Below are 20,747 nucleotides of genomic sequence, written 5' to 3' on the forward strand. Positions count from 1 at the left end.
CAAACTAGAGTTTACCTTAGCACTTAGCATAAGATCTCTCAATCCTTCAGTGTTATGTCATATTGAGGGACGTGTTATCTCCTCACATTTACACTCTCTGTCTGAGTATGCTTATTCTGTAAATATCAAGCTTCAGGATGATGGACAGAAGACCTGTCGCTGTGACCGCAGGGGAAATAACAGCATTATTTTCCACACTGTCAGTCCCTCACGGCAGTCCCTCATTACTGTATGCAACGCTTATGCAATGTGTTTATCAGTCATCGGAGCTGATGATGGGGAAATATCATTATCAGCTCGGAGCTCATATTGATTAATCTCGATGACTCCTTATGTAGTGTTCTTGTGCCTCCGGCTCTTGTTTAGCAGCTCTTCATTGAGATCTATGCATTTGGGACTTTCTTCCAGAGCGACTGAGACTCAACTCTGGTATTAACAAGCAGCTCGGGTGACCGATCACAAGTGAACAGCTGAAGCAGATCACAGGCCGCACATGACTGTAATACTGCATGCCAGCTATTCTGATTGGATTTCCAGGGTAGAGTCTCGGATTTCATAACAAGACACATCATTAAGAGCGTAACTTTGGTTTGAGAAGTGTTTATGTTATGTTTATTTATATACACTCACCGGCCACTTTATTAGGTACACCTTACTACACCCCCTTTTGCCTTCAGGACTGCCTTAATCCTTCATGGCAGAGATTCAACAAGCTACTGGAAATATTCCTCAGAGATTTTGCTCCATATTGACATGATAGCATCACAGTTGCTGCAGATTTGTCAGCTGCTCATCCATGATGCCAATCTCCCGTTCCACCACATCCCAAAGGTGCTCTATTGGATTGAGAACGGGTGACTGTGGAGGCCATTTGAGTACAGTGAACTCATTGTCATGTTCAAGAAACCAGCCTGAGATGATTTGCGCTTTATGACATGGTGCGTTATTCTGCTGGAAGTAGCCATCAGAAGATGGAGATACTGTGGTCATAAAGGGATGGACATGGTCAGCAACAATACTCAGGTAGGCTGTGGCGTTGACTAGATGCTCAATTGGTACTAATGAGCCCAAAGTGTGCCAAGAAAATATTCCCCCCACCATTACACCACCAGAACCAGCCTGAACCGCTGATACAAGGCAGGATGGATCCATGCTTACATGTTGTTGATGCCAAATTCTGACCCGACCATCCGAATGTGGCAGCAGAAATGGAGACTCATCAGACCAGGCAACGTTTCTCCAATCTTCTATTGTCCAGTTTTGGTGAGCCTGTGTGAATTGTAGCCTCAGTTTCCTGGTCTTAGCTGACAGGAGTGGCACCCGGTTTGGTCTTCTGCTGCTGTAGCCCATCCGCCTCAAGGTTGGACGTGTTGTGTGTTCAGAGATGCTCGGTTGTAACGAGTGGTGTTTTGAGTTACTGTTGCCTTTCTATCAGCTGGAACCAGTCTGGCCATTCTCCTCTGACCTCTGGCAACAAGGCATTTGCACCCACAGAACTGCCGCTCACTGGATATTTCCTCTGTGTCGGACCATTCTCTGTAAACCCTAGAAATGGTTGTGCATGAAAATCCCAGTAGATCAGCAGTTTCTGAAATACTCAGACCAGCCGGTCTGGCACCAACAACCATGCCACGTTCAAAGTCCCGTAAATCCCCTTTCTTCCCCATTCTGATGCTCGCTTTGACTGCAGCAGATCGTCTTGATCATGTCTACACGCCTAAATGCACTGAGTTGCTGCCATGTGATTGGCTGATTAGAAATTTGCATTAACGAGCAGTTGGACAGGTGTACCTAATAAAGTGAGTGTATATGGTGGCAGCACCACGGTGGCTCAGTGTTTAGCACTGTGACCTAACAGCAAGAAGGTTGATGGTTCGAGTTCCGGCTGGGTCAGCTGTCATTTCTGTGTGGAGTTTGCATGTTCTCCCCGTGTTGGTGTGGGTTTCCTCCGGGTGCTCCGGTTTCCCCCACAGTCCAAACACATGCGTTTTAGAGGAAATGGATTAACTGAATTGGCCGTAATGTATGTATGTGTGAATGAGAGTGTATGGGTGTTTTTCAGTACTAGGTTGCGGCTGGAAGGGCATCTGCTGTGTAAAACATATGCCAGAATAGTTGGCGGTTCATTCCCCTGTGGAGACCCCTGAATAATAAGGGACTAAGCTGCAGAAAAATGAATGAATATCCTTTGCCATTAGGATATGCCATCTTTCCAGTGTGTGGTTATGGATAACAAGTAATTGACTGACATGTGTGACTGCAGGATTAAAAGAATAAATGTGGAAATTCATTTTAAAATTAGCATTTAATAAGCATAACAGCACATCTCTGTGGCTTTCACAGAAACATATTTAGAAGGAGAAAGAAATGGCCTTTAATATAATCTGTTCAAATTCCCCAATTCCTACTGGATGTACACAGCACTGAGTGTGTTTGCTAAATCTGAAATTCACTGTAATCTATCATGCTGCCTTTCCCTGGTAGCGCAGAAAACTAATTCAGCAGAAAAGGCGTCTGTTTCTATCATAGCGTGAGTGCTGAGGATAAAGAGTAGTCTTAAAGAGAATTCATACAGCATTGCTAAAAGCCAGTGTTTTGATGAAATATGAAAAAGTATGCTCTACAAAGAGTGAAAAGCATCAGGCTGAATGAAAACTCTCTCCTTTAAATACACTGGAGCTCCGGGAGCTCATGCTTAGGTATATTCATTTAATCATTTTCCTTCGGCTTAGTCCCTTTATTCATCAGAGGTCGCCACAGCGGAATGAACCACCAACTTCATTCATTCATTTTCTTTTTGGCTTAGTCCCTTTATGAATCTGGGGTCGCCACAGCGGAATGAACCTCCAACTTATCAAGCATATGTTTTACACAGCAGATTGCCCTTCTCAGATTAGGTCTGTCTGAGGTAGTGGGTGGGGCTAACATATTTAACCACGCCCCTCCAGCTGTCAGTTTTGACAACAAACAGAAATGGTGAGCAGGAGGAGTCTGTTAGGTTGTAATAACTCTCCCCAAACCCCTTTCCCCATCTTTCTGAATGAAATGCCTTCTTTACTACATCCAATCAGCTCGCAGTAGAAAAAACAAGCCACGCCCACTGTTTTCTCATTTCATACTCTAGGAACTGCATCACAATATGAAATAAAATGGTCGCAGCTTCATGTGGACTTTAAGGGTGGATTCCATTCTGAAGGGCTCATCCCTATGCCCTAATCCCTTCGTAGGGTCCCTCTGAAGGGATTAGGGCAAGGAATGAGCCCTTCCAAATTGAGTGCAGTATGTGACATCAAACAGCTTCCCTGCTCCACAAATAATTTCCCGAAGTGCCTATCAATGGGCTAGTTGCACAAGATGGCGCCGATGAGCTTCCGAGATGCAAGTGTGTGCGTGTTCACTTCTGGTGTCACGAGAAATCGGGTCCTCCCTGACAATTGGGTCCGCCTCATATTGGTTCACTGTAGTTGTGATAGGTATAGTTTGTAGCGCCTGATTAATATATATATAGTAAGTGTGGGGAGCAAAGAGAGGGGAAAGGATCAGCGTAGGACCATGAAGCAGGAATCGAACTTGGGTCACCGTGAGCATGTGTTGACGCACCAACCACTACACCGCTGGTGCCGACACATCATTTAATGTTTACAAATGTTTCAATTATCTTAACTATGCATATCTTTAACTTGTAGTTACTGATAATAATGTCTCCACTATGATTAGTGTTGATAAAATGTCAAGACTGAGAGTAGACTATAAAAAGCACCAAATATGATTATAGACTGATTTCACGCGGCCGCCATTTTTAAAAGCGAAATCGAAGCTGCGGTGGGAAGAAACCCGCAAGTATCGTTGGGAGTTACATAGGAACGTTGTGTACCTGGCTGTATATCTTATCAGCGAAGAGAAAGTGACACTGGAGCGTGAAGCAGCCATGAAGATCAGTCAAACCATCAAGCAGATCACTTGTCTGTGTACTCTGTAAACAGCGGAGGGTGAATTGATGACCTTCTCGGCCAATCACAGTCATTTCTGTTGAGCACGTGAACACTTTTCTCTCATCAGCGAAGAGAAAGTGACACAAATTAATATATTCACCGCCTTCTGAGTGACTCGAAGGTCTGTTCGAACGAATAGTGAAAATAAAAAGGGATATCAGAGCTCATTTTCAGCTAAGTTAAGGGAAATGGCACTAGTTAGCTAACGTTTTCTTTCCCAAACACACGTTTTAGATGCCATTTATCAAACTCGAGTTAATATACTGATTCTTTCACTATATTAGACTCGTCATGATACTGAATTTAAAGAGAAACCGCCAATTTCCCGTTAACATTTAAGGCACTGTTGATGGCTTTCTTCAAACAGCGCTGATTTGCCATCGTGTTCACATGCTCAACAGAAATGACTGTGATTGGCCGAGAAGGTCATCAGTTCACCCTCTGCTGTTTACAGAGTACACAGACAAGTTATCTGCTTGATGATTTGACTGATCTTCATGGCTGCTTCGCGCTCCAGTGTCACTTTCTCTTCGCTGATAAGATATACAGCCAGGTACACAACGTTCCTATGTAACTCCTAACGATACTTGCGGGTTTCTTCAGCCTCGATTTCGCTTTTAAAATTTGCGGCCACGTGAAATCAGTCTATGGAGAGATGATCCAAGATGGACTCCCCAATTAAAGCAGCTCTCGCCGACAGCTGGTGACGTTTCCCCGAGGACACAAGAACGCAAGTACAGACAAGAACGCATATTAAGAAACAGCCTTTGATTCGTATTCCTACTGTTTGGTTGCCATGACAACATCCTATCCAAACAAAAACAAAATCAGAGGGAACAGAAAAGTATTTGATCACTGTGAGGCGTAGAAGTGACGGGTGTCAATCCAAAGCGTCTGGAGGTTACGGCTCCTCTTATTTTAACCCAAACGTATTACTTATAACCCAAACTAACCCTCACGACAGAAACCCCCGCACCGCCCGCTGAGATGATTGAGCTCCATTCCTTCAGACGCGTGCGTGGTTCAGAATAATTACAGGAGGTGGACGCTGCAGGTGGACGAACACCAGAATAGTAAACAGATTTGTTTGGAAACACTCAGTGGTTCATTATTTGGAAGTTGTACGCTGAATAAAGCAGGCGACTGAAGTACTGGGCTATGTTTACTGATTAGGCATGTCTATTTTCGCTCTTCTTTTCTCATTTCTAACAGACTCCCCGGACCTGTCTAAACTGTTCAGATTTCCAGCTTGGGTAAATGCGGTATTAAGTGAGCAGAACAGAGTGTAGACGGTTCATCGCCATCAGCTTTTTCTGTGTTTATTTTCAGCTTCAGATTCATTCTAAACGCTACCCAGTGATTTTGAAATCACTATAGAGTATATAGAGAGCAATTGATTGTGAGGCCGTATCTACAGTGGAAGAGTAATGTCCTGATACTGTGCTGGAGTCAGGTATCATTGATCAACCGCAGCGACTCTGACTTTACGGTTAGAGATCTACCACTATTGAGTGTGTTCAGTAAAACAGCCTTCATTCAACTGATTAATCCTGCAGTAATGGTATAATCGACTAAGAAAGACTAGACAGTGTGTTAATACACTAGGCAGATTACACTTTATTTTAAGGTGTCCTTGTTATAGTGTAACTATTTATTTAAGTACTGAGTAATATAAAAGGAGACCTATTATGCCACTTTTACAGGGTGTAAAATAAGTCTCTGATTTCCCTAGTGTGTGTGTGTGTGTGTGAGAGAGAGAAGTTTCAGCTCAAAATACCATGCAAATAATGTTTTATAACTCTTTAAATCTGACCCTTTAGGCTTTGATCCTACTTGTGTGGTGTTTTAGTGACTGTCGCTTTAAATTCAAATGAGATTTACCTCTTTTCAAAAGAGGGCGGAGCTACAAATGCCTGTGTGTCAGGATCATACCTGCCAACACTCCCGTTTTTTTACAGGAGTCTCCCCTATTTCAGACCCATCTCCAATTTTGTTCTGTCTCTCGGAAAAGTCCCAGAATTTAACACCCCCCCCACCCCACACACACACACACAGTCCTCAGCTTTTTGGTACGCTTTAAAACACCCCGGATCGCCACATTGATGTAATAGCCGAAGTCAGCGGCTGCCTGAAACCTGGTGCATAGTACAGACCAGGGACACCCCCCCACCACCACCACCACTACCACTTTTCGGAATTTGCCGCATGCCACTTGTCTCTGCACAGCAACTACACATCCCCACCACTCCGAGCACACCCGCCTCCACCTCTAAGAACAGGAAACTGAGGCTACAATTTGCACAGGCTCACCAACACGGGACAAATGAGGATTGTAAAAATCTTGCCTGGTCTGATGAGACTCCATTTCTGCTGCCACATTCGGATGGTGAGAATTTGGCATCAACAACATGTAAGCATGGATCCATCCTGCCTTGTATCAACGGTTCAGGCTGGTGGTGGTGTATTTTGGGTCCATTAGTACCAACTGAGCATCGTGTCAACGCCACAGCCTGAGTATTACTGAGTATTACTGCTGACCATGTCCATCCCTTTATGACCACAGTGTCTCCATCTTCTGATGGCTACTTCCAGCAGGATAACGCACCATGTCATAAAGCGTGAATCATCTCAGACTGGTTTCTTGAACATGACAATGAGTTCACTGTACTCAAATGGCCTCCACAGTCACCAGAGCTCAATCCAGTAGAGCACCTTTGGGATGTGGTGGAACGGGAGATTGGCATCATGGATGTGCAGCCGACAAATCTGCAGCAACTGCAAGATGCTATCAAGTCAATATGGAGCAAAATCTCTGAGGAATATTTCCAGTAGCTTGTTGAATCTGTGCCATGAAGGATTAAGGCAGTTCTGAAGGCAAAAGGGGGTCCAACCCAATACTAGTAAGGTGTACCTAATAAAATGGCCCCGTAGTGTATGAATGTGTGTGTAAATAAGTGTGTATGGGTGTTTCCCAGTACTGGGTTGCAGCTGGAAGAGCATCTGCTGCATAAAACAAATGCTGGAATAGTTGGCGGTTCATTCCGCTGTGGCGACCCCTGAAACAGAGACTAAGCTGAAGGAAAATTAATGAATAAAATTTGAAGCAGCAAAAACGACCATTTTTTTAATAGATTTTTTTGCTCCTCTCTTCTGTCACTCCAGTTCCACACCACACACTCTCACACTTATTACTTTTAGTGCAAGAAAGTACATGATCCCCCATCACAGGAGATGGTTCCAGTGATTGTTGTCATGGGCTCCCCGCTGTCTGCAGTCTATTTGTAGCTTTTCTGAGCTCTATAAATGGCGGTCAGAGCGAGAGAGAGAGTGATTTCGACACTACACACACTCTCACTACACACACACGGGCCTTCACAATGACAGTATAGCAGCCTCTGTACAAACACACTCTCAGCACAAGCAAAAACATGGCCTTGGAACAACCACACAGGACCTTGGGAAAGGTAAGTGGCTTAAAAACCTGGGATTTGAAAGGAAGAAACGTAATCATCGTGTGCTTTTCTTGCTTGAGCGTTGACAGCGCCTCCATTTATCTTTTCTTTTAGTGCGTGAAGTGTGTGATCGGTTGGATTAGTCTTACTTTTCAATCGAATCCATCTCTCTGTGATGTTTGAGGTCATCGTCAGTGACTGAAGGGCATTAAAATAAACGTTTGTGATTGTTAAATATTTGCTGCTGGAAGTTCATGGTCAGAACAACAAGTGTGTGTGAACTAAACCGCACAGCACAACCCTGACCGCATGTGTGAATATGTCACATTCATTTTCGCAAACCATCTGAGCAGTCATTACTGATTTCTTGCTACTAGCAAATCATTTCTCTGAGTTTTGCTTGAGATTACGCTTAATATAAATGCTATATATAACATTAGGTGTTTAGAGTTGACCATAATTAACATAATAATCTAATTAAATCCTTAAATGTCACTTTAAGCTGATTAGTATTTTGGAAAGTAGCTAGAACAATATTCTGTACTGTTATCATCATGGCAAAGACAACATAAATTATTTATTGGAAATAAGTTCTTTAAACTATTTAAACGAGTTAATGAACAGCTAATTCTTGTATTTTAGTTAACGTTAATCTCAACATTTACTAAAACATGTTTAATTTAATTTTAATTAGTTAATGCACGATGATTTTAGCTCTGCATTTCTTTATTCAGTTTTTATTTTGATAATATTTTTAGATTCGCTGTACATTTCAGTCTTGTTTTATTTATTTTTTTATTGATGGTTTTGATTGGTTTAGTTTAGTGTTTATTTTGTGATCACATTTATATTTATTATATATTAATTAATCAAAGCAAAAAAAAAAAAAGAGTTTGAACAAACACTGAATCCAAAACAACACAAAAATGAAAGAAAAGATGACATTGTATTTAAGATCACGCTGTATATGTTGTTAAACATTTAGTGCTTATGAAATCTGAAAACGATTGTTTTATTTATTTATTTATTTATTTATTTCATTAATTTCAGATAGGGTAGGGTTAGATTTTAGATTTGTTTTTTATTTATTTTTATTATTTCTGAATAAAATAAAATAAAATTATATTAATTCATTTTTTATTTTTTATTATTTAATTATTTATTTATTAATTAATTAATTTCAGACAGGTTAGGGTTAGATTTTAGATTTGATATTTCTTTTTTATTAAATTAACAAACTAAATTTAAAGAATGAATGAATTTATTTATTTTATTTTTTACTATTTATTCATTTATTTTTATTTAATTAATTTCAGAAAGGTTAGGGTTAGATTTTAGATTTGTTTTTTTATTTGTTTTTATTTAAATTAAATTAAATTAAATTAAATTAAATTAAATTAAATTAAATTAAATTAAATTAAATTAAATTAAATTAAATTAATGAATTTATTTTATTTTATTTTATTTTATTTTATTTTATTATTTATTTAATTAATTTCAGATAGGTTAGGGTTAGATTTTAGATTTGTTTTTTATTTATTTTCTATTATTTTTTAACTAAATTAAATAAAATTTCATGAAAGAATTAATTTATTTTATTTTTAATTATTTTTTCATTTATTTTCTATTTAATTAATTTCAGATAGGTTCGGGTTAGATTTTAGATTTGTTTTTATTTATTTTTATTTATTATTTATTCATTTATTTTTATTTAATTAATTTCAAATATGGGTTACGGTTAGATTTTAGATTTGTTTTTTAGTTTGTCATTTATTGTGATTTAAAAAAAATCTGTTTTTTTTTTTACCAATAAATTTAGTCTTGGTCTGAGTTTTACTTCAATAACCTTGTAAAAACGCTATAAAGATTAAACCAGTCAAAGTATGTCGCTCATTAGCTGACACAATAACTAATACATCCACAAATGAGACCTCATTTTTAAAATGTAAATTGAAATTACTATTCAAAAGTCACATTTATTTTTTCTAAGTACCAAACAGTAACAAGTAGCCTCTCAATGTTTAAATGATGTATAATAATATTCATCATGGCATAATATGAGCGTTTACTATGTTTGATTGACTTGTATTAGCATTGAGTGTTAGGTGAGAGTTGTGTTTCTTCTGCTTCGTGTGTTTGTGTGTTGCATGAGCTATATTTATCTATGAGGCATCATGCGAGGCGCTTCAGTTTTGACTCTTGGTTTAGTGCCAGTGTTTAATTTGTTTTTAATAACTGAGGCAAGTTGCTGTTAAAATAGTTCCCAAATACTGTTTTAGATCTTCTGAAACTGCCCCTTTTAAGCTTTGATCCTCATGTTGGTGACTGTCGCTTTAAATTCAAATGAGATTGTGCTCTTTTCAAAAGAGGGCGGAGCTACAAATGCCTGTGTGTCAGCATAGTGGCAGATTTAAAAACAAGACTATCCTCCTATGCTAATGAGGAAGATGGTCATTAGTGGGTGGGGCTTTCTCCCTCTGATGACACGTACAAAGGCAGAATGTCAATCAAAGTGTTTCTGCAGACAATAAAATAAATACATCTGGCTCTTGGTTTAGTGCCAGTTTTGAATTTGTTTTTAATAACTGAGGCGAGTTACTGTGAAAAATAGTTCACAAACATTGCAAAAACAATACGCTGACAGTTCTCTGGAAATCTCCTAGTGCACAGCGATGCATCTGATGAAAGGGTTAAGAAAAAACAGTTGCAGAGGAACCACAGGCACTCTGAGCATTGTAAATAAAGCCCTGCTAGTGTTTGATGCAGTCTCTTATCGTATTCTGAAACCCACAGACCCCTGACAGCGCTTTACTCTTTGATTCTAGCTAGAAAACTGCATGCGGTCACTGTATGCACAGGTTCAAAATTCCTCCAAACGCCAGAGACACACCCGCACGTGGCTTTTCAACCCCCCTGTTGACATGCTATAGCTTTTATGCAAACTCAACTCTCTGGCATTCAAAACATGTGGCTTTGGTTTGCTGCCACAGATATTCTGGTTTTGCTTATCCCGCCACCGACAACAAACTCTGTAGACAACAACTTCTGAATCAGACATTAGTGCTTATGGCAAATCCAAAAGTGATTTGAGGCAGGACGGAATGAAAATAGACGTTTATTTACAGAGCAAACGGATAACAAGACCAGCTGTTATTTTGGAAAGGTCAGAACAATCACAATAAAAAGTTAATATGGCAAGAAGTTAACCCTCTAGTGCACACATTTGTATTCTTCTTAAAAAAAATGTGGTCATAGTGTCTTTTAAGACATAATTTACACTATTATTAAAACGTTAACAGTGATTTTAGCTTAGTAAACCATAATCGTTGGGTTTAGGGGCGCCTGCAGGATTTTATTCAAAGGTACGCACATATCCAGCACCACCCTGCCCTATCATCCCTATTTCATGCTTCCAGATGCTGATGCTTCCTGTCAAAGGCTATAGGCCTATTATTTAAGGGCATTCGTCCTTATAATCTAATGAGAATTAGTTGGCATGTAGATGCAATATAACCTAAATTCAACCAACTGACCATCAAAATAAAGAGTAACCAAATAAAGTCTTACCAAAACTCATGTTACTTGGACCACTAGGAATAGGATTCAAAACAGATTGATATAGACACATTGATATAGACATAGTAACACAGATGCTTAGACCCTTTCAACCTCACCTCTATCTGGGACCATGGGATGCAGACATACTAACACTAAAGATCCCTTACTGGTCATACTTTCACTGCAGAGGATGTACGGTAACCTAAAATATGCTTTTAAAACCCTATTTGAGCATAAAATGCAATATTTTTGGGGTTGTTGATGTCACATGGTGCTTATTCGTAAATTCGTCAAGCACTTTTATAGATTTCAGGAATTCCCCATTGAAATTGGGGGCCGAAAATGCTGTCGTGCGAATATGGTGTGCGAGTGAACTCTAACTAGAAAGGGAATCTGCCTCAGTTATAAAAGCTCTAGCAAAAGTGCATCTTTAGGCATGCTTCATATTGAACTGAGTGTCGAATCCTTTGCCATAAAGTGTCATAGAGCATCTGCTAGATCTTATACATGGCAGAATGTTGCCATGCAACAAAAATAATGATCAGCTATGGCTGCTGTGCTGTCATATGGTGAACAGATGTTTTGCACCATATAGCTTTAACCAGAACTTTTTAATGACAGATTCATCAAATCAAGTCGATTTCTCAGCAGTTAAGTCTGATACCAGCTGATGTGTCTGACCTATGACATCAATAAATACATGGATAATGCTGGTCTACTGTAAAAGACTAGACAACACAGCTTGTATTTGTTTGCTATAAAGCTAAAGTGTTTAGTCCATTTCATTCATTTTCTTTTTGGCTTAGTCCCTTTATTAGCCCGGGGTTGCCACAGCGGAATGAACCGCCAACTTATCCAGCTTGTTTTTTACGCCCTTCCAGCTGCAACCCATCTCTGAGAAACATCCATACACACTCATTCACACTACAGACAATTTAGCCTACCCAATTCACCTGTACCACATATCTTTGGACTGTGGGGGGAAACCCACGCGAACACAGGGAGAACATGCAAACTCCACACAGAAATGCCAACTGACCCAGTCGAGGCTCGAACCAGCGACCGTCTTGCTGTGGAGCGACAGCACTACCTGCTGCCACTGCGCCGCCCCGTGTTTAGTTCATGTCAGTGTAATGTCTGCTTGTTTATGTCCTATATACTGACCCTGGTTTCTGATTTAATGAAGTCTGATTCTCTGTTGTGCTGTAAGACAGCTCAGATTGATTGAAACGTCAGCTGTGTTTTAATCTCTGATGCCAAATGTTTCGGAATATTAACCGGCCTACATGTTAAACTTTATAGGTCTGCTGTGGAAAGGTCAATTCAGGATTATTATTGGTACAAACACATTGTTACTTGATGAACTAAACCTGGGGTCTCATTTATAAATGTGGCGTACGCATGAAACGTGTGCCCATGGAGAAGATGCAATTTATCAAAAACTAACTAGACAGAAGAGTGCGCGCAGCTGTAAACATATTTTACTTAAATGAATTTGTAGTTCGATGTAGTCCATGTGAAAATGAGTTCTTACCAGTGACCTCTGGTGGTAGAGATCGCTGGTAATCATGACACGAACTCAGAAGTGATGGTAATCCAAAACAAATTTGACATAAAAGCGATTTAAAACTGAATGTCGTTCTCTAATTGTCTCTAATTGTCTGATTGTCAGACTCTAAATCAGAGTCTCCCTCAACTATTTTATAAAGAATCCTCTCTGCTTCAGTTCTGCCTCCTACAACATGCAGTCATTAATTACATTAGGATGGTCCCGGTGTCCACTATAGTGGACATTTAAACAAGGATGATCTTTTGAAACCCAAACAAGTTAACAACTTTGAAAGCTAAATGTATTGTTCCTGACACTTTAATAAACAAATATATATATATATATATATATATATATATATATATATGCAGGGCCGGAGCAAGCTGAACTGCTGCTCTAGGCAAAGGACAATCATGGTCTTACGGACGGTCTTAGCTGGTCAAATGACCAGCTCAAATCAGCTTGACCAGCCTAGCCAGGCTGGGAGCCCAGCCAAAATCATCTATGTCCAGCTTAAACCAGGCTGGTCAAGTTGGTTTTAACTGGATATAGCTGGTCATTTTCCAGCCTGACCAGCTAAGAACAGGCTGGAAATAGCTGGAAACCAGCCTGGAAATGGCCAAAGCCCCTCTAAATCCAGGGTGGTCAACTAGCTAAAACCAGCCAACCAGCCTAGGCTGGTTTAAGCTGGATTTTTCAGCAGGGAAAGCCCAGGATGTCCTCTGAACAGTACAACAGGACTTGACAGGAGTAGTTTAAAAAGTTCAAAGAAAATTCATGAAAACACAATGTCCACTACAGAGGACACAAGTCAATGGGCGGGGTCTCAGGAGTGTGTGTGCAGAAATAATACACTTACTATGTTTACTGTGTTCTGAGAGCTGAGAGGCTTATTTTGATTTACTCAGACACATCAAGATGAGTGCGCAAAGGTTTCTCACACACACTCATACACGCGCACACACACACTATACTCCTTATAGAAGCCAGAAAATAAGCTTTTTTTGCGCTGCAACTGACGATCAACAGGAAAAATGATTAATTTGACCTCTTCCCTACAAGGAAAACCAGCAACAATCAAGAATGCTTGATTATATGCTGTCATGGCTTCGCAATCGAAAAATGTCCTTATAATGGAAGTCAATGGGGCAAAAACAGCCCCCAACATAACCAAAGGGGAGTGAATTTACCCAGAGTGTATTTGTTGAATTGTGTTACAAATTTTAAAGCATTTTCCCGAAAATATGTGTCAAAATAAGATTTGTTGCTGAAACACAGAAGACCGTGGCCATATTAAGACTCCGAATCACCTCAGAGTGGATGTAAACATTACCACACAAGGGTTAATCACATTGATGTTGGATCTGAGGACTGTGTTCTGGACACAACACTGTCCTGGGACAAACACACCCCTTGCTTGGGAATGGGCTGGAAATCTGAGCCTGTATGGAACGGTATGATCCGCATAACACTGGGCTACAGAGAGCGCAGAGGAGAGATTTTATGTGCGAGTAGGAAATGCCTTTGACTGCTTCTGTTTGTTTGCGACTTTCCCTGTCTCTGTACTGACACTGCAGGGGTACAGAAAGCTCTGCGTGAAGCCCACTTTTGTGGATGCGAGCTATAGGTGTACGAGATTCTGTGTAGTGCCTAAAATGCGAAGACTAAATTCCTGATTTGCACTCTAATCACTCTGGAACTGCAGGGAGGTGTTGAATTTAATGACACCAAAATACATACACACAGTTCCAAAGCCTCCTCATGTGCGGCTTGTGTTTTAGTGCATTAATAGTTCTTCTTTGATATGTCTTCTGCTTTTTGTTATCATTCATTCATTCGTTTTCTTTTCGGCTTAATCTGGGGTCGCCACAGCGGAATGAACCGCCAACTTATCTAGCACGTTTTTATGCAGCGGATGCCCTTCCAGCCGCAACCCATCTCTGGGAAACATCCATACACTCATACATTTACACACATACACTATGGACAATTTAGCCTATCCAATTATCCGTACCACATGTCTTTGGCCTGTGGGGAAAACTAGAGCACCCGGAGGAAACCCACGTGAACACAGGGAGAACATGCAAACTCCACACAGAACTGACCTAGGCGAGGCTCGAACCTGTGACTTTCTTGCTGTGAGGCGACAGCACTACCAACTGCGCCACTGCGCCATTTTGTTATCAGTGTTGTAACTATTTTACCCTATTTTACCCCTTTTACAAGATATAAGTCTCCAGAATGTGTCTGTAAAGTTTCAGCTCAAACTACCCATCAGATTATTTAATATACCCTGCTAAATAAGTGAATTTTAGGGTAAAATGATATTGTAGAGTTGTTTCCTGGAGTTACATTGTGGCTTTGTCTAGATTTGTTGCCTGTGCCTTTAAATGCAAATGAGCTGGTTCCCCCCGCCCACTGCTCCCACGTATGTGTCTGTCTTTCCTGCTTTATGTCAGATAAACTGCAGTCATTGACAGAGACAGCAGTGAAGCAAATGAAGCAGATATTCAGTTCAGAGTCAAAATACCAAGTAAGAGAGAAAAGCTTCAAAATGAAAGATAATTACTGAAATCAGACCTGGCCCGTGACACATTTCATAAGTGAATGGCTGTCTCCTTGTTTACTCTAGCCTGCAAATGATGTATTTAATAGTGTTTTGTTACTTGTAACCGCTTGTACTGTATCTGGTTAACTCTTTATATTCTCATATCGCGTCTAAAGCCACGTTGAAACGCGACGCGTGCCGCTTTGTTTACGGATTCAAATGCGCTTGTGCTTGTGAGCTCGTGTTCCACTGTCGTTTGTCGTTGCTATGGCCACCGTCAGCTGTTACTACACACATGCAGTGGTCAAGGTTCAGAATGCAGTGTGGATTAATACTGAATGTGAATGGAGCAATATGCTGGTGTTTAACTACGCTGCTTTTGGTGGTAAGGTGTCTGAATAACACTGTTGAGTACGTTTTACTATGAAGCGTGTTTCGGGCGTCTGCTCAATTAGATTCTATATCAATGTTGGTGAACTGGGGGCTTGACAAACTGCGCTGGGCATTTTACTGTCTCGTGCTCGACCAATCACAACAGGCTGTCATCGGTCCAATCAGCGCAGATTAGCTTCGTGCTAAGGAGGGGTTTGGGAACAAATGAATCGCTGAACGATTCATATGGGAGTCGCTGGGATAATTAGGTAAAAATAAACTCCTATTATAAGACCATAAGAAGTGTTTTTTGAGCTTGCATGTTTATCAGTATGTTGTTGGAGAGCCATAAAACCGAAATATGACCCTTTTTAATGTATAATATGAGCTCTTTAATGTGACATTTAAAGGCTTAACTAGGTTAATTTGGTTAAAGTAAGTGTAATTATGCAAATCATTATACAAGGATGATTTGTTAGACAATCGAAAATAAATATTGCTTAAGGGGGCTAATAATATTGTCCTCAAAATGGCTTTAAAAAAATTTAAAACTACTTTTATTCTAGCCGAAATAAAACCAATAAGACTTTATCCAGAAGAAAAAATATTATAGGAAATACTGTGAAAATTTCCTGTTAAACATCATTTGGGAAATATCTGATAAAGAAAATTCTGAATAATTTGAAGAATAATTTTGACTTTAACTGTACATCAAGAAGAAAAGCCTTTTAAACGGACAGTGCCTAATTTCACGGGCATAACTATCAATTCAAGAGTTCACACTTAGCTGATGATTCATTAAAAGCTTGTTTGGCATGCTGTCCCGGGAGAGAGCCTCGAGCTCAAGGGATCCTCGAGCCTGGGGCTTCCTCCCGTTTGCAGAGCGAGAGGGGAGCCTGAGCTTGGTGGATCTCAGAACTCCCCGCCTGCAGTAGCTAAGGGAACACGTGAGGAAAAAAAGGGGGCTAGACAAATGCTTGATTGTTATGCATGATGTATATATTTGGATGGTGGGAGGAAACCGGAGAACCCGGGGAAAACCCACGCGGACACGGGGAGAATATACAAACTCCTCACAGAAACACCTACCGACCTGGCAGGACCAGGGCTGGCAGTGTTTTTGCTGTGGGGCTAACAGTGCTAACCCCTGGGCCTCCGTGCCGCCCGATCTATAGTGAAGGAGGAGAATGGGGAGGAAGGGGGGTTTCTTCCAAACGAAGATAAAGTAGACTGAAGACTGTGGTTATTTATAGTAGCTTATGGCTCATATGATTGGATGATACTGATTAGCTTAATACGTGACCGGCTGTGATAAATCATAAGCACGTGATCCTTTCGAAATTAGTTTATTAATAAACCCCACTTATCATCATCAGAAAACCATGAAAACAGCAGGGTAAAAAGCACGTCACGAAAGCTACAGGAACTTGCTGTCCAGTCGTGAAACACACACATCAGAAGATCTACAATTATCAAAACTGCTCTGCAATATTGATTCCTGCAATGTAGCTCCAGTCTGACTGATGCTTGGCTGGAGGGTGGAAAATCTCCTGCTAAGCTTAATTAGTCAAGCAATGATCGGCTAAATCCCTCTGTTTCCACACCTTCTTAAGGATTGTCTTGCGCAAATTATGTGATAAATTATAAATGAATTCCTTTATCTGGATTAGCTCGCCGTGTGTAATGTACGCTGCATTTTAAGTGATAATTAATGGCTTGTTTTGAAGGAAATATCTGGAGGGAACGAGATAAAGTGGGGACTGAGTGACAGAAAATATAATAAACAGACCTAAAGCAATTATTTTCCTATAGATATGAACGTGTTTGTGAGCTAAGTGTGAATGAACTATTGCTCTGGAGAGTAATTAGCTTGATTTAATGTGGTCACTGATTTTGAAGAGTAGGGGATATGGGCGATCAAGTGTGTGAAGTGAAAATACTGTACACTGTAAAAAATAAAATCACCGTTTGTTCAGCACACTGTACTTTTTCTGTCATATATACTAAGAATTGTGAAGAACTATTGATCTACATAAAAATATATGTCAACGATATTCGCTAAAATGTTATGTCCACATGCTTAACAGAGTTTCTGGACATTTTTGTGTTGGACAGGGATGTTGATATTTAAATAATTTGCGCATGTGTGATGCAACGATCGAAAACTAGGCTTGTTTATCTGTTGCTCTCAATGGAAATAAATTGGAGAAGGTGTAAAAGAAGTTGTGACACAGTGGCGAATTGAGTAGCAGTCGCCTCACAGCAAGAAGGTCTCTGGTTCTAGCCCCGGCTGGGTCAGTTGGCATCCCTGTGTTCGTGTGGGTGCTCTGATTTCCCCCACAGTCCAAAGACATGCAGTATAGGTGTCTGAGTGTGAATGGATGTTTCCCAGTATTGGGTTGCAGCTGGAAGGGTATCCGCTGTGTAAAACATATACTGGATAAGTTGGCGGTTCATTCTGCTGTGGCGACCCCTGATGAATAAAGAGACTAAAGCTACGGTCACACTGGGCTTTGTGTGTGCGAAATTCTGTCGTACGGCGGTGCGAAAAGGGGCGGGATTAAACCAGATGATTAGACATTAATAAAGCGAGCGATTGCTCCATGTTTTAAATTTCTGTCCAGAGAGGTCGTGTTTTGATCCTCGATTGGTTTCACCTAGTCAAGTGATGCGATTTCGCAGGTCAGAGTTCACCAAGCTTGAACTTTGCACCGCAGCAACATGTGAAACTTAACGCATGACCCCGCGTCTCCGGTCTGACGCATTCGCGTGCGTATGAATGGAAGTCTATGGGAGGAAAAGTCAAGTGTAACCGCAGCTTAAGCCGAAGGAAAATGAATGAATGAATGAAGTAGTAAGTTTGTGTTTGTCATTTGTAAGTAAAACGATTAAAAACAGGATGATATGCTAACTAGTACTAATTACTTATTTTGCAATCTCGAAAAAAATCCTCCGCTAAACAGAAAAAAAAAAGAATTGACTCAATAGCAGTAACTGTTGCTTCAGTTGTGTCACATCTCCGGCTCATTCCTGCTGCTCCGTTTATCATTCCCTTTCACCATCACGTTCCCTCAGCACCAATCATCGCTCTCCATCTCATCACACCAGAGCACCGTCACCTGAGTTCTAATCAGACACACCTGCACCCCTCATCAGCACTCCCTATATAAACCCTGAGATTCCAGTTAGTCAGTGGCTGGAAATGAACTCTGACAATTCACTATACTTTATCCTTCACTCGCCTTTCTCTGTGGTTGATTCCCCTTTCCTATGAACGTTGAACCTCAAACTTCAAGTTCTTCTAGCATCAAGTGTGGTCCCCCCCCCCCCCCCCCCCCCACAATGTTTTCTCAACAATTTATTTTTTACCTTGTAAATTAAGGAAGGGCATCCGCTACTTAAAATGTATGCTGGAATAGTTGGTGGTTCATTCTGCTGTGGTGACCTCTAAAACAGACTAAGCTAAAGGTAAATTAATGAAGTTAAAGCCTCTCACTTTTGCTTTTTAAAAAAAAAAATATATATATTTATTTAATTTATTTTTATCTATTTATTTTAATTTTCTCTTCGATGGATGCAAAAAAAAAAAAAAAAAAGGTAATTAATAATAGATAAATGCCAAGTACATTTTCTGCCAAATAAAATTTGCTTTCTGGAAACGCACATCAGGCTTGCAGGAGTGTGGCCCAGATTTCCTTTTTTCCTATCAGAAAGAGGCAGGTCATTTCGATTACACCAAAGCAATTTATTCATTTTCTTTTCGACTTAGTCCCTTTTATTATTCAGGGGTCGCCACAGCAGAATGAACCGCCAACTTATCCAGCATACGTTTTACACTGCAGATGCCCTTCCAGCTACAACTCATCACTGGGAAACATCCATCCACATTGACTATGTACAATTTAGCTTACCCAATTCACCTGTACCGCATGTCTTTGGACTTCTGTGGCAAACCAGAGCACCCGGAGGAAACCCACGCCAACACTGGGAGAACATGCAAACTCCACACAGAAGTGCCAACTGACCGAGGCTCGAACCAGCGACCTTCTTGCTGTGAGGTGATTGTGCTACCCACTGAGCCACCATGACGCCCAATTATAATTCCAATATTACTTAACACCTAAATGCAGCATTTTAGCATGGTAAAACTCACAAGAGCATGAATGCACAGGTGACTGTCTCTGATTATAACAACGAGGGCTGGCAACAACATGTAGGAGTTCAGCCAGTGATTATAATGACAGCATTCGAGACCTGGTTAGCAGTGTGTAAGAGGAGTCTGGTGATGTGTTGTCTCCACACTGTATGAATACAGTCACTGAGGAACTCTGTTTTGGGCTGCTTTTCATAGTCTCTGTTTGTGCATCTATCTTTTGAAACTGAATATGTGGGTCATTCTGTCCCAAGCAGACCAGTTCATTTCTTTGAAGCTTGTGCTATAGTCGCTCACAGAAATACAGTAATGACAGCACGGCCATTGTTTTTGAGTGAGCTGCTAAAGTCTGATAAAATCTGATAAAACGACATTAAATGCACTGCACTTTTTAAAAATTTTATTTTATGTGGATTTCTTTTTCACTTTCAGGTTGAAAATGTCATATTTTAGGTCTTTAAATAGGAAAATAATCTAAAATCTTATTAAAAATTTTGTTTTGATTAATTTATTTGATTGTTCGTGGATTTTTTTCCACTTTCAGGTTAAAAACGTCATATTTTAGGTCTTTTAAATAGGAAAATAATCTAAAATCTTATTAGAAATTCAGTTTTAATTTTTTATTTTATTTTACATGGATTTTTTTTTCCACTTTCAAGATTGAAACCAAACTTTAAGTCAAGTTTTTAATAGGCAAACTATCAAAACTCATTCTTCCATTCTATTTGCCACAGCAGAATGAACCACCAACTATTCCAGTATCTGTTTTACACCATTCCATCCGCAACTTAGTACTGGGAAACACCCATACACTCTCACATTCACACGCACTCATACACTACGGCCAATTTAGCTTATTCAATTCCCCTAAAGCGTATGTGTTTGGACTGTGGGGGAACCCGAGCACCTGGAGGAAACCCACGCCAACACGGGGAGAACATGTAAACTCCACACAGAAATGCCAACTGGCCCAGCTGGGACCTGAACCAGCGAACTTCTTGATCCACTGAGACACCGTGCCACCCATTATCGAAGCTTTTTGTTTTTTTTTAGCAAGATAATAGTGTAATTTACTCTATTTTTCTGTAATTTACTCTATAATTATTTTATTTTACGTGGATTT

The 20,747-nt window shown here is 40.2% G+C and overlaps 1 protein-coding gene across 7 annotated transcripts in view; it reads left to right on the plus strand.

The window, feature by feature from the left end:
* The first annotated feature begins 7,331 nt into the window (after positions 1-7,331).
* Positions 7,332-20,747, plus strand: part of mlip (muscular LMNA-interacting protein) — a 76,966-nt gene continuing 63,550 nt past the window's right edge. For all 7 annotated transcript variants that reach the window (XM_056471381.1, XM_056471382.1, XM_056471383.1 and 4 more), the window contains exon 1: positions 7,332-7,456. In XM_056471381.1, coding sequence (XP_056327356.1) covers positions 7,421-7,456 — 36 coding nt within the window. In that variant the 5' untranslated portion in view covers positions 7,332-7,420. The remainder of the gene's footprint in view (positions 7,457-20,747) is intronic.

Source organism: Danio aesculapii, chromosome 13, assembly GCF_903798145.1.
Source record: "Danio aesculapii chromosome 13, fDanAes4.1, whole genome shotgun sequence".
Lineage (NCBI taxonomy): Eukaryota > Metazoa > Chordata > Actinopteri > Cypriniformes > Danionidae > Danio > Danio aesculapii.